We start from the raw sequence: 14,632 nt of genomic DNA on the forward strand, positions 1-14,632 counted from the left end.
TTTCGTAGACCTCGCAATATGATAGTTTTATTTGCAGTTTAACAGTTGTCACATTTCATTAATGCGTGACAGTCATACCTGGATCAACCAAACTAATTACCATTTAGCAAACTCATACGAGTCCATTGGAATATTTGTCTAAATAATACTCGAATTGTTCCTTTAGTTAACTCAAGAGGATTTCACAAAACGTCTATCTTTGCCAGAACTTCTAATAGGTGAAGCTTATATATTTACTGAATTAAATTAATTTCTATTTTGTCCGAGCCACTAAATCGTAGGGTGCAATTTATTAGTTGCGCTCGACCTTTGTATGTATGTGCTACAAATTGCAGAATTATAGAATGTATCGTATTATCTGCTAGTGTGGCAGTACACTTCGACAAGCTTCAATAATTACACAAAACCGTTAAGTGTAATAGGTATAAACCACACATATTGGCTTATACTGAATGGCTCTTTAGTATTTAAAAACTGAAATTCTGAATTGGGTGTGAGGGCGTGGCTGGGAAGTACATTAACTTGTAATCACAGGCGTCGGGACCTTGGTTTATTGGCCATTCGAAATAGTCAACTTTTGGCTGTATTCTTGTCGCAAATCTCAGAGCCTATAATACTTGCACTCCTTCAGTTTCCAGCTTTGACCTGTATTAGGAAAAATTGTTATAGAAATCTAGCTTGCCCATAACCGACCTAGATAAAGATTATTGTGTATCTATCACCAATTACATTGACCCGTACTCATTCATCCATCTCTCATATTTTTCGAGGTCTTCTTTAGATACAGATTTGTTCACTTTTCGGATTGCTTCCTCGAAGTCGTTTAGGCTCACCGGCATTTCCAATTCCTCTTTAGACAGAGCTCTGTGGAAGAGAACAAAAACATATTTTTAAAAATCTTAAGATGTTGCCATATCTTTTAATATCCATAAAGTTATCCAAGTCAGACCGCTCCGGTCCTAAACAACAGTAAGAAACCGTAAAGTCTAGAAAAACAGTAAAACATAAATTACTCTTTTACTTTATATCTTCAATAAGCACGATCACCCACCGGATTTGATCTGGAGTGAGTCCAGAAATCCTTCTTCGCATTGACATCATAGAGGCGTCCCTGCAAACGTTAGTGATATCTGCACCCGAGTACCCATTTAAGCGACTCGCTACCCAGCTAAGGTCCAAGTCTGCAGCCTGCTCCACTCCTAAAAAAGCAATACGAAAGCCCTTTCCTTTGACTCTCACATTGCGTCCGGTAATGCTTGTAACAAGACGACATACTCAATAGAGCTCAAACTTCTGTATTCCTACTGCACATATAGTCCTGTCATATTTATTCAATAATTCTGTATAGTGCCATATTTATTCAATAATTCTGTCAAATTCAATAATAGATTACACTGTAGTCTAATTTCATGACGATTTTGTAGTTTGAAATTTTATATTCATTTAAGATAATCTTTGACATATTTACTTCGAAGCCTATATTACTTCTAGCATTTTAAAAACTTATTTAGTATACAATCTAAAATTTCGTGAAGGGCATTGATTAGACACTCAATCATACAGTAATTTTTATTATATAAGAAAAATGGCGATTTCAATCTAATATGTATTATTTTTAATGTCCTAATAACTACAAAATAATTATAGATTTGTAGCTAATATGTAGCTTAAGTCAATGATTTTACCCTTAATGCTTATTACTAACGTTACCAGACATGGAAGCCTAAGTGGTCAGGTTAATGTTCGTGAAGGCACCTGACTAGCACCAATCATTGAACTTGATGGCTTAATAATAAAGTTGGTTATTAACTTCTTTATCTTTTAGTTAGGTGAGGAAGATTGAAATAGTGTTTAGGGATTTGTTACTTCATCAGAAGCTATCGTTTTTGTGCAAAATTAAACCATATTTTTGTATTTTATTACGCAGTCTAATCTTCCGGCAAAAAACTATGTTTATTAACTGTGTTTAAAGTACTGTGTGTGAAGTAGATAATACAGTTGTACAAAGTGTTTAATGCTATTTACTTGCCTACCTATACTCTTTTCAATATGTATCTGAGAGTCAATCTTAATCTCAGTTTTCAATTGAACAAAATGTTTTTTTACACAGTACAGTGGATGTACTTCTCCTTCTGTCAATGTTCTGGGATCTTTATTCGATTACATATCGAGTGATAAGTTCTACTTGATCACTTACCACGAAGGTTTATCTCAAGTAGTGCTTGCCTTCCCACCTCATTCGGAAGTGGAATGTAGATCCTCTTTTCCAACCTTCTGCGGAGGGCCTCATCAATGTCCCAAGGGAAGTTTGTAGCTGCTAAGACCATAACCACCTAAATTCATCACCCCATTAGTAATATAAAACTTGATATGGTACCACAAAAATGTATGTACAAACGTATAAGAAGGCAGAAAGATAAATGTACTGTGCGTAATTTGCACCTTCCTTAAAGGGGAATAAATGCGGCCTCAGGTTATCATATTTAGGTGTCTCGGGGAATCTTTGGTGTAAGATACGGCATTGTTGAAGACTTCATATTTACAAAAACTGCTAACACCAATGAGAAATGGTTATCAATTAAAAAAAAATCAGATATTCTGCTAGGAAAGGTAATGCATGGCTCTGAGAGGGTAAGTAAAAACTAACTCCGTACTTCTTACTTTAGTACTTCTAATGAAAAAGCTTGACAGGCCTTCGCTTTATTGTGACTCTCTACTACATCACGAATAATTAACTGGATGCCTACTTTGGTTGGGTCATCGCCGTTTGTGACTCCGTCCATCTGTATAAGTAATTCACTTTTTACTCTTCGTGAGGCTTCATGTTCGCTCTCGCTTCCTCTGCGCGAGCATAATGAGTCGATTTCATCGATGAAGATGGTTGACGGAGCATAAAAACGGGCCATTTCGAACAACAGTCGTACGAGTTTCTCACTTTCTCCACTAAAAAATGCAATAAAGGTTGGTAGGTCAAGGCTAACATGGCCATGTAATAGCTCTTCTGAATATGCGTCAATAAGTATAGACGAGCTCATGAACTTAGCGCTCAGCAGAAATATCCTGATGTGCGCTAAGTTTTTACTACTATGCACAAGCAGTGTAATTTAAACTTTGTTCATGTGTAACCTAATTATCCAGAAATTTTAAAACATTCACAACTGAGGTTATCCTACTAAATGCCTACAAAACATCAGTGTTAGATCATAACTAACTGCATAACTCTTTCCGGTACTCATACTTCTTATTTCATAATCTGACCTATGAATATATACCAAATCACATACATAATCTTGTTGAATTAAAGGAAACTTTTATAATAATAGGCTTTGTTTACTCTAATTCCGTACCGATATTTAGATGTTAGCGTAGAGCTGGATACATTAAAGAAGGTAGTCTTACACTCAGTGGCCACCGCTTTGGCTAGCATAGTTTTTCCAGTACCTGGTGGGCCTACCATAAGCACACCCTTCCAGGGCCGCCGGATGCCCGTGAAAAAATGGGGTACAAGTAAAGGAAGTACCACCGCCTCTTCGAGTAACCTGTGTGAAAAATCATTACAGTGTGGAGATATAAAACGGTGCAAAACGCCAATTAGTGCTTTTATCTTATCTAACATTATTACTTATTAATTTTTGCAGTGCCCTGATTGCTTTAAGTCCGAATGTGCTTAATACCAAAGATATATGAAAGCCAAGCCTAAGGACACGCTAACAGTGCTCTTGACGCCAAACAAACGTTGTCCGCTAAAGCCAACAAAAAGCCTGCACTTAGAAAAACATGGAGTGAAAGAAATATGGTTCCCTGTTTGCCAAAATCGGTTACCAATACTGTGTCGAAAAACGACCCTCGGATTTGTTTCGTATGAATTAACTAGAAACTATATACTTAATTACAAGTAACCATAATATTCACGAGCACCGTCTATTGGCGAAGATGCTTTTAAAATCACTGATACATTACAAATAGATTAGTCACCTAATTATTATATCAACCTTTACACTTTGCTTAATACTACAATGATGCATTGCTGGAAGCAAATACATACAATTCAAATGCTTTTTACATGTGACCACCTACACAAAAAATACTACTAGCGTGTCTTTACTACAAGGAAACAACCAGCGGGCTTAAAGCGCTTCCAGCGCAGCATGAATGTTTCTAACCACATACCGCTGTTTGCTCAGGCGCGAAAGCACCGGGTGTCGTCCTTTAATAAACGACCTCCCCGCACCTACTGACCCATGTATCTAGACTAACCGAGACACTCATTGCTGACAATTTACCATGTGGCCGTAAGTGCTTCCTTATGAAGTAATAATATTATTACACTTGATCCTTATTCTACTGAAGTATTTACCTCCCAACTGTTTCCTCTCTCAATGCTTTGTCCAATGTTACATCTTATTTTGACCCGGCTAAATGTATGCACCAGCATCTTAGACTAAACCGCTCTCTCATACTCCTTCCATATTTGCCACGCGATAGTTCGCAGGTGAATCGCGCCCCAAGCACTCGACCGGTCGGTAGGTAAGCTTCGTTAGTCCACTGGCCATCAACCAACATAATAGGAGAACGACGAGGTAGGCAACAACGCTTCATGGAATTTCTCATACTAGGCCATTAAGGCAATGAAGCTTTTCGGAGAACCATACTCAACTAAATACGATACATTCAACACGAGCGAACCTTATCGTGGTTCTGAAAGTATCGGCTAAGGTGGTTTAAATGCCTCCCGCTTTTTTTATGTAAAAATTGTTTATTTTTTTCATATGCAACACAAATGTATTAGCGTTTAAAAATCATGCCTAAAAGATTATCCTCGCCCTCTTCTCCACGACCCAACTAAAAGATAGCTTGGTTTAGGAAACTCGTTCAGAAGGCAAGTTAATACAGCTGATTTATAAAATATGTTCACACTGTATATAAATGACACCGTACCACAGCTTTCAGAAAATATTATTTGATATTGCTCAGTGACGCGCCCGCAAAATGACAATTATTGATTCTTGAATAAATCAAGAATCAATAATTATCATACCCATTACAATAATGTTGGCTGTTGTAATAACTGTAGCGAAACAAAGGACATCAAGGTTATGTGGACTATGCGCACATTTTGTTTTAAATCTAGTGAATTCAATATGATAGTTAAAAAGGCTTATGAGGCTTATTATAAGGCTTTAAAGCATATCCAAGAGACCCGCGGTTGACGCACAGCCTTTGTTCTCCATGTATTGAATCACTGCACATCTGAACCGCGAGGTATTACTACGGGAGTCATCCAAGAGGGAATTCTATGGCATAGCTAGGCCCAGTTCAGTACGTCGCCAAAACCCGCAAAAAGCCTCCGATATAAACTGCTATATGCCATGCTTTTTTTAATTGATTATTAGATATCTGGTCTATCACATCAGTGAGATACGAACCTATGATGCCTTTGCCCTTTACAGACGAGAAGACGTGTAAGGTGCGTTGTTTATTGCAATGGTTACATCCGCTGATTAAGGCTGTCAATACCATGCAAGCATGGTTCCATACGTAAAAAATCGGTACTCTTTGCACGGTTATGCTCCTTATGCACATTGGGATATACTCGGGGTAATAAGCAAAAAACTTTTTTATACGAAAAACCACTTCGGCCTTTATTGAGGATTGAACCCACGCCAGCATAAAACTGACATATTGTCAAAGCGCGCCGCTAACAGCGCCATTCCACTTGACATTTAATACAACGCCAACAGATGGAGTTACATTGATTTAGATTGACAAAATGGGTAGAATGATAAAATTTCATATTCATATTTTTCTAAAAACTAAATCTGCACTTATACTCTAAACCTTTGTTATATATTATATATTAAAATCTTTGTTACCGGTATTGCCTTTTTTGAAACGTTTATGTCCCGCATTTGTAACTTAAATGAATTCCTTATTTTCACATTTGAATAACTAAGCAAGTTGCTTTGCAATATTTTTGTTTTTTTTTTGTATCTTTATTTGTTAATAAGTATGGGCATTGTTAAGTTTTTTCAATTTAGGTTTGAGATTCTAGCTTTCATGAAATGTAGCTCTTATATTATAGACACGCTTATATCTCAGTTAATATTTGCTCATGACTATGTTGTACATATAGGATGAGCTAGTCCACTTTGCAGTCTCTATTTTACCTTTAGTCATTGAGATACTCACTTCTTAGCCTCCTCAAGATCTGCTATATCTGCCCATCGTACATTGAGATTCTTCAGCAGAATATCGCGCTCGAGCATATCCACGAGCTCTTGGTCCATATTGGCACATTCAAATCGTTTCTCCTCTTCTACACCGCTTCCTGCACCACTTTCCTTACCACCGCCGCTCTAGGACAGACATAAGAAAACGAGGCAACTTAGTCAACAATACCAACTCCAATAAGAGATATTACGTAGGCAATAGCTTGAATTATAGTAACTAATTTGTGTAGTAATACAACTACATGTTTTTGAAACGTGGCAAAAAATGAATACTTACACGTATACGACATTAATTTACTTTACACTAAATATAGTGTGCCTAAGGTGGATGGTGTGTGATATTGACGAAAACATTGGTTTCGTTGGCGACACGCGTCGTGTTACGTTTTTCCTAAATATACTCACAATTTCATATTTGAAGGTGGACCGAACGCGATTTAGGTAGCTTTGGAAGTAGTAAATGTCTATGTCGCTTAAAAGTTTTCTGCGAAAGTGACTAGAACTAAAATATAAAAGATTATTTTTGACTTGCTACAGAAGTGGATCTAAAAATCATCTTTATTCTGAGATTCTAGCTAGGTGTATTGTGTAATAACTTGTAGATCTAGTCAGTTTTTTAATAAATGGGAAATTATAAGAATGATGGTACTTCACCTATTCAATCTCCGACAACGTTTGGTAGAATACACGTTTCTCCATATGTGTCAGCTATCAATTTGCTGCTTTTCTATTATTTATTTCGAAATTTTTATTTCGAAACATTAAAACACAATTTTGATTAAGACAGTAAACATAGACAATCATCTTGATATTAGTCCAACATATGAGCTTCCTAATGAGACATAAAAAATTATTACCTATTCGTATTCAACATATGTAAGTTTTTATTCTAACATGCATTCCGTCAATTTAAATATTTCTAGCAACATAGTCCATGTCTCAAGAACAAATATATACAAATATAGAAAGATGCAGACCAAAATATAAAACAATGATTCTAAAATATCAATCCTTCCAGGACATCCTAGGCCTAGGAGCACGTATCACACACAGGAAGTGCTAAGGTATTTACTTATATACATTGGACTTAAACACATATATACACCGTAAATCTAAAGTATTGCCCTGTCTAGCATATTGTCGAAAATCAGAGTATTTTTGGATCAATATAGACAGATTGCAAAACTAAGCTAAACCACTTATGTGGTATTAGTAAACTATGCATAAAATAAAAGTAAAGCTATTGCTCGGGTCGCCTTGTTTATAAAAAGTTTTTTTTTACTGACTTTGTCATCCTTAGCCCTTCGGGAATTATCGTGCTGTTGTCCTGCAGTTCCGCCTCGCGCTCGCAGTGCGCCACTTTGGCCCGCGCCCCGATGCGCATTTGTTCCACCTCCACGACTACCGCCCGCACCTCCGGAAACGTCCTTGCTCACTGAACCCCGCCGTGAAGTTGGCTGGCGATTGCTCCGTGCATCGGAGCGGCGATTTGTCGAACGAGCGGTTTGTCGCAGCGGACGGCTAAAGTTTGTTCAGCCCAACGTGCAACAACGTAAATGTGAAGACAAAAAGTCAATAAAGGATGAACGAATCTGATTTAGCGAGCTTATTCATATTAAATAGTTGCCAGTGATATAATTACATTGTTAGATGTTGGTGGAAGAAACATTAACTGTAGCGCTCTAAGAAAAACAGTATGAACCCATGCAAGACTTAAGCATCACATTTTCTCCCAGTGATAGGGCAGGTGTTACGCCAGGTTTGGCATGAAGTAGCTGTGACAACAAAATACGTCGTTATTCTAAAATGTGTGCGAGAGATTTACATTAGCGAGTATCAAAAACGATAGCAAAGAATCGTTGCGAGGGCGCACACCTTCTTCTGTATCATATTGCGTTAATCATGCACTGTGGTCACAGCCACAAAAAAAACAACGACGATCAATCATTCGTTACCTTAACTGCATGACTTAGAAAGCGATCTTACTATCCCGTGAGGGGTTGAAACGTATTGGAAACTTGTCTCTACCACCTGCTAAGTGAAGTGCGACTCGGGATTTTTTCCAAGCATGTAACGACTTACTAACTACAAAATGTTAAACAGTTTTGGAAAAAGGCTAGTGTCTTCAGCATGATAGTGACTTCGCTGACGTGCCGACTAGGTCAAGCTCTGAGGTAATGCTATTAAACTGAAAAGAATCAATAGTTCAAGAACGTTTGGTTCAATAGGGGGTCTGAGGACTCCAACTGTCGGGCAACTGAGATCACTCTTAACTTTGCTGTTTGATCCGCGGCCTCAAATAAATCTGAGAATATGACGCAGTAAGAAACTAAATCGGTCCTGTTCTGCCATACTCAAGTACGGAAGATTGTTAAAAATATAAGTACAGAAATGAAAGGAACGGAGAAAAGCGCCCAAAAAGCGAAAAAAAGCACGCCACAATAAAGTTATTTCTGCGAAATCAAAGTATTTATTTGATATGTTAATGTTCCTTTGAAGTGCACACATAGAGAAAAAAAAACCCATTTGCGAGTACTTGTAAAGCACACTACTCAAATTTAATAACACAAAAAAGTTGTACATTAATAATGGAGGTTCTGTTCATTTGGAAAGCAAAAGGTTGCAAAAATGGCCACTTCTCAGTGTCCTCTAAGGGGGCTATTCTACACTCGTCTATGATTCCGATAAGGAACACCTCATTTCAGGAAAGCTGTGAAAACGTCGTAATAAGTGTATGGTAAATCAGCTAAATTTAAATAAAACCTAATGACTTTTTGTAATATTTATTTTTATTAAAAGTTATTGTTGCTAGAACTCAGTATTTTGGTATACATATATTTCGTGACACATTTGGTTCTCTAAATATACAATTTGATATATTTTCTAAAGGCTTTTTGTATGTACCCCAATTTGACTTGGTACGATCTAACCAAATATTAATAACAAATAACTAAGTTTTGAGGAATTGTTTACGACATTGTATGCATAGAGCTACGCTCTATATGCACACACCCTGAAAGCGCGTGAAGGTTTTTTACATTTTTAAGTTTATTACATTATTCTAAAAAGATTAGTATAGTATACCATATGTTTCGCTAGCCACATATCCATATGGTAATTATTTTTTTGCTCAACAAATATGAGTCAGCCCATTTGTTACTTTACAAATACTACATATATGTATTTCGTGTTTTTTTTACGAACTGAGTGCAAGCTAATGGATTAATCTATTCGACGAATGAAGGGCTGAGTTAAGCGAGTGCTTTCAACGATTTAAAAGAATTATTCTAAAGAGACACCCGTATGCATGTGTATGCGCGCCTAGAAAAATGCAAATATGCAGAAAACAAAAACAAAAAAGAGCGTTAAAATACAGCAAAGAATGTGCGTCGCACAGATTGAATTTTAATGGGATCGTATTCATATTGCATCAAATGGCGCTGGGAGCTGAATAGTGATCTTAATTAACCCATAGAATGAACAGCAGTAGCAGCAGTTGCTGCCGTCGTATGTACGAATGATAAAAACAGCTGCTGCAAAGAGAAACGGGATCCCCGTACGTTCCCGGGCGAAAAGCGATTACTAGGAGGCCATACGGCTTTGCTAGAAGCAGCTATACATGAGGGGCATGAAGAACATGATACCCACCGTGACGAAGTCTACATAGATATGAACTGATTTCATGACTGTAATAAACTATGGAATGCATATGCAGTTATGGTTTAATCGATGCAATGGTCTTCTTTATTTTTGACCATTCTATTTTTACAATGTAACACTCGCTTGAAACCTGTACATTGGCCTATGACTATGGGTTCAGGAATATTTGCAATGATAGAATGATAATATCTCGTTGTCTGGTTAACTCATCTGTTCATGTGACCATAATTATTCTCCTTTATTGTAACCCTGTAACTTATTAAACCGGTGTATATTGATAAATAACGAGTAGGTAAGTAGGGATAATGAATAAATAAGAGCTTAAAAAACGGAGTTCCAAGCAAAATTTTATCACTGTGTGCGACTCAACATGGGTATGGCTTGTCCTGCCTATGGGGCACTTCAATTCAACATTTTTAATGTATTACGATGGTTTAAATAGTACTTCGTTTGACAGTTCTTTTAATCGGTTTTATAGGTTGTATCGGTTGTATTCATTCGTGCCTTCAAATTACAAGAGTTGTGGTGAAAATTATAAAGTCTCAAATGCAAACTTTTTGGAATAAATGCTTGCAAAAAATTATTTTTACTATATTGTGCTAAATGGTTCAACTTGATGATTATACGAGGAACGAGAGGGTTCAGAAATAACAATCAGTCCTTCTTTCTGTAATACCAATTCCAGGGATACTTCAAATACGCGAAAGACAGCAAAGTAAATTCATCGTTACAAGCTCTCCACACATCTCTTCACGCACTGCTTGTTATTAAACCTTGAATTTGTATGTTTCATCTTAGAAAAACAGTAAAGGTTTTGGACATGTCACTCCAATTTCACAACAGGTGTGATACTTTTGGAAGAATCTGACCATGTCTTTAGCAGAACGGTGCAGTATCTGTAAATCTTGATGGGTCTTTGTTTCGTATTCAATATAGCCTCAAGTCCGTTTGTAGTTATCATTCTGGCCTGCTCCCTTGTGTTGAAGCGTGTTTTAACCTGTTATAAAATATACTTTTGAAGAATCTAATTACCTTGAATGACGCAAGCCTAAGGGTAATTTCGGAAGCCCCTTTTCAACAGTGCTTAGTCGTCTAGAAAAAAAAATTTTAAAATCATACCGATGTGTATGTTCTTTTCTATATCATTTATCTTATCACTTCCAGTAACACGCACTACATTCGACAGGTCTCGAACTGTTAAAAAAGCGTGTTCGCAATTATGGCGAATATTAACAGATACAGGTAATGACGCTTTGCAATGAAAAATTCATTCTACGCGCTAATAGTAAACGATACAAAAAATTATGTATATCGGTTCCTTCACCTACTTCAGATCAACGCTGATGCTCACCAGGCAATCATTCATAAAGCACATACAAAGAACGAAGTACAATAGCACATGAAGCTTTTCTTAGAGACAATGCCTACGCCCTTTGCTTGTGTCGGGTAGAAAATGCCATTAATGTGGAAGCACTCCATCATTTCGATTATGAAAATCCAACTTACTTAAACGAGAATCCTAGAACTATTTTTTGTAAACATTAAGTATACTTTTTGCTATGTGTCACTGATCTAATGATTCCGCCTGGTGAAAGCGCACAATTACCTTTAGTTTGTTCAAATGTATAAACAAAGAACGCATGGTTCGAAACCAGCGTTACAATAAATTATATGATAGGCATTATTGCTAAAAGTCATTTTAATTCTACCATTATGCGTTAATGATCAGTCCCCTCATCTCCTTTATTATAAACTTAGTTGTTATAATTCAAATGTCATCTGTTGCTGTACACAATGCCTGAATTTCATATCACGGGCTTTTCTCAACGGCTCAGAGCTTTCATAGCTTAACTAGCCACCGTATTAGTAATCCTCATTCATTAATTCTTATACTAATGCTGTTATATCAAGATGTGAATAAAATTTTATTTGAGAAGAGAAAAAATGTGAGAATATATATGTAAGCGAGCGAATAAAGATCTTATTTGTACCTCATAAGCCTATTCAAACTTGACATTCACGTATTTAAGGTAAGGCATATAATAAATAATAACCTTTTCTCCCAAATATCTATCTTGTGACCTCTTAAAATGTTGCAAACGGCTTTTCACATAAAATCGATCTTTGTTATAACAATTTTAAGGACTCACCTGTCTTCTGGCGGCGGTCCCCAAACATCGGGGTCGTGGGATTGTTGTTGCATCATTAGGTCTCCGTGACTTCCCATCGTAATAGGGTGCATCTCCCCCGATGGGCCAAGTGTCCAGGCGTGAGGCAAATGGGTTAAAGCGCTACCAGCACCTACAAAAAGTAATGAACAATAATCTTAATTATTCGCATTCTAAATACAAATTTGTGAATACAATAAGCATTTTAAAATTTGGTCAAACAGGAGAGTCGTTCAATGTTTACTACTAACGTTCTCCAAATGTTGACAATGAGACAATTTTTATATGTAAAAGCAAGAAATTGCCGATCGCAATGACGATCTAAAAAGGAACCGCGATCCAGGAATGCAGTGTGAGGTTATATGTCATGAGACTGGAATAATTATCTGACGGAATGAGTAAATTGCGGCAGCAGAAGGCTATGCGGCAATTCTGAAACTCACCGTTATTCATTTTATTCATCCCAGAAACGGCCACGCGAAGATCAGGTTCGTTTTTGAAGCCAGACAGCGTAGAAACTACTTCCTTCAATTGATTGTACTCTGTACTCATCTGATGAAGAATCTGTCACACAAAATGCACATCAACAAAGCCATTAAGATATAAAGCCTAAAGCTACCCTAATCAGTACCCAAGGTAGAGATATATTTTTGGCCTTCATGAAATAAATAAAATACCGTGTCAAATCAAAGACCAGCCATTCTTTGTTTTGAAGCCTTTGATACAAAGATAATGCGATTCGTATGTCTAAGGGATTGAAGGTATATATATCTTCAAGCTAAATACTAGCTTGACCTGATATTACTCCGCAGTGTAATCGTTGTATATCACACCATATATATTAGGAAAATTACCGTTTTCCATGCTTCCAAACGGTGTCCATCATTAACGCTGTCTTGTGAAATGCCTCGCAGCACCCCCTGTACGCTTTGCATGACTCCTTCATAATATACCACTGCACTTTCATAGTTGCCCAACAGTGCCAATTCACGAGCCATTTGGACATTCTCGACGATTGACGAGAAATTTGGCGTCATTCTCTCCAGCATTGCCGTTTCCGCCCGCACGCCACAATAACTATAGACTCGATAATACACACCTTCAGTCGCGCCAAATCCAGAATGAAGTGCACGACGTTTTGCAGTACGTCACCTTTTTGCTTTACCTCACTGATGTCTTCCGTTTGCAAGGCTTGCGCACCGTACTATCCAACTGACGCAGAAGCAAGTATAACTAGTTAAAATTTCCAAGATTTTGCATGTAGTTAATTTACATATTGCGTAGCTTATTTCGCTCTCGCAGTCTCTCCAGTGTCCTGATTGAAGAACTTAATGGGGTTCGCGGAATTTACTACTGCAAACGCAGTAAAAACAAGTCCACCTTTAGTTAATTTTAGAGAAAGATGAAAATAGTCGAATTTGAACTGAATGTTAAAATGGCATTTACGACAGAATAACTTCAAAGATCATATCTTTTTAGAAAAAAAGTAAAAGGACGAACTATTTGCAATTAATCAAAATTAAATAGGTTTGAAAACCTCAATAATATATTAACAACCGGGTGTATTTTATACACCATTTAGACGGTGGACATCAATGTACGTAATTAGATTGTTGGTCTGGCGCAGGCTTAAATGAATAGGATTGTGTAAATATAATAATTACCAACTACATTAAAGAGCCAACTGAACAAAGTTGGTACTAGTGCATACTGCGTTAGCTTTGTGTTAAAGTTATTTGAATAAATAATTTAAATTTCATCCCACGTAATCCCTTTTTTCATTACACTGAATACTTCCTTCATCGTACGCAAAAGCAACCATACGCCATTTTATTCATATTGTTCAAGACTTGAGGCCAATGCATTCTTATTAATGGGTGTATGCGGTTATATTTCTCCCGTCAAACCGTTTTAAACAAGTATTTTCCCTTTAGAGTTTTCGCGTGAAAAATCGCAAACGTCATTAGAGTCATAGTAAACCTTTGCTTGACTTAGAATATCAAATGAGATATGTGATTAAATTACTTATCACTTATTCAAAGTGATTCCTTAATACACCTAATTTTTATTGGCCCCAGAATCGTTTCTTGTTTCGCATTCCAGTTACCCTTCGAGTTTAAGAATTATAAGATGTCGTCGGAATAGTAGGAATACACATAGAGTAAATACGTTCTATCTGTGTCCTGGCTTAGATTATACTCGTACCGGCTAAGATTTCATTTCAAAATTGTTGATATAAAGATCACGTCTGTAATGTCGCATGAAACACAAACTGTCTGGCATCGTTTCAAAAAACAAAAGCAAGCGGGTGACCAAGACAAAGCAAAACCTGCGTATTTTAAGTAAGTTCTAAGGTTACGTATGTCATGCCATAATCATTTAGCAAGTCTTGTAATCTATACGCCGGTATTTAGCAGAAATCCCAAAAAGAGGAATAAATTTTGAGCGACTTTAGCATACAATGTTCATCCACGAACAGGAGGGTTTGTAAAAAAACAATAGCTTATTTCTGCTCAATAATCTTCAAAATACACATAACAGAATTCTGCTACTTCGACGAAAAACCTCGACAAA

At 36.9% G+C, this 14,632-nt stretch overlaps 1 protein-coding gene across 4 annotated transcripts in view; it reads right to left on the bottom strand.

Moving 5' to 3' along the window:
* LOC111244823 (katanin p60 ATPase-containing subunit A-like 1) overlaps positions 1–14,632 on the bottom strand; it is a 26,857-nt gene continuing 12,225 nt past the window's right edge. For 2 of the 4 annotated variants that reach the window (XM_022792291.2, XM_086980121.1), the window contains exons 2-11: positions 12,913–13,270; positions 12,502–12,622; positions 12,041–12,191; positions 7,517–7,751; positions 6,190–6,356; positions 3,348–3,539; positions 2,748–2,943; positions 2,198–2,333; positions 1,052–1,199; positions 1–864 (exon numbers count right to left, since the gene is read on the bottom strand). In XM_022792291.2, the coding sequence (XP_022648026.1) occupies positions 726–864; positions 1,052–1,199; positions 2,198–2,333; positions 2,748–2,943; positions 3,348–3,539; positions 6,190–6,356; positions 7,517–7,751; positions 12,041–12,191; positions 12,502–12,622; positions 12,913–13,107 (1,680 nt within the window). In that variant the 5' untranslated portion in view covers positions 13,108–13,270 and the 3' untranslated portion in view covers positions 1–725. Of the gene's footprint in view, positions 865–1,051; positions 1,222–2,197; positions 2,334–2,747; positions 2,944–3,347; positions 3,540–6,189; positions 6,357–7,516; positions 7,752–12,040; positions 12,192–12,501; positions 12,623–12,912; positions 13,271–14,632 lie in introns of all 4 variants that reach the window. The other 2 variants (XR_015321113.1, XM_022792292.2) reach the window with 2 other exon arrangements.

Source organism: Varroa destructor, unplaced genomic scaffold (genome assembly GCF_002443255.2).
Source record: "Varroa destructor unplaced genomic scaffold, Vdes_3.0 BEIS01000002.1, whole genome shotgun sequence".
NCBI lineage: Eukaryota > Metazoa > Arthropoda > Arachnida > Mesostigmata > Varroidae > Varroa > Varroa destructor.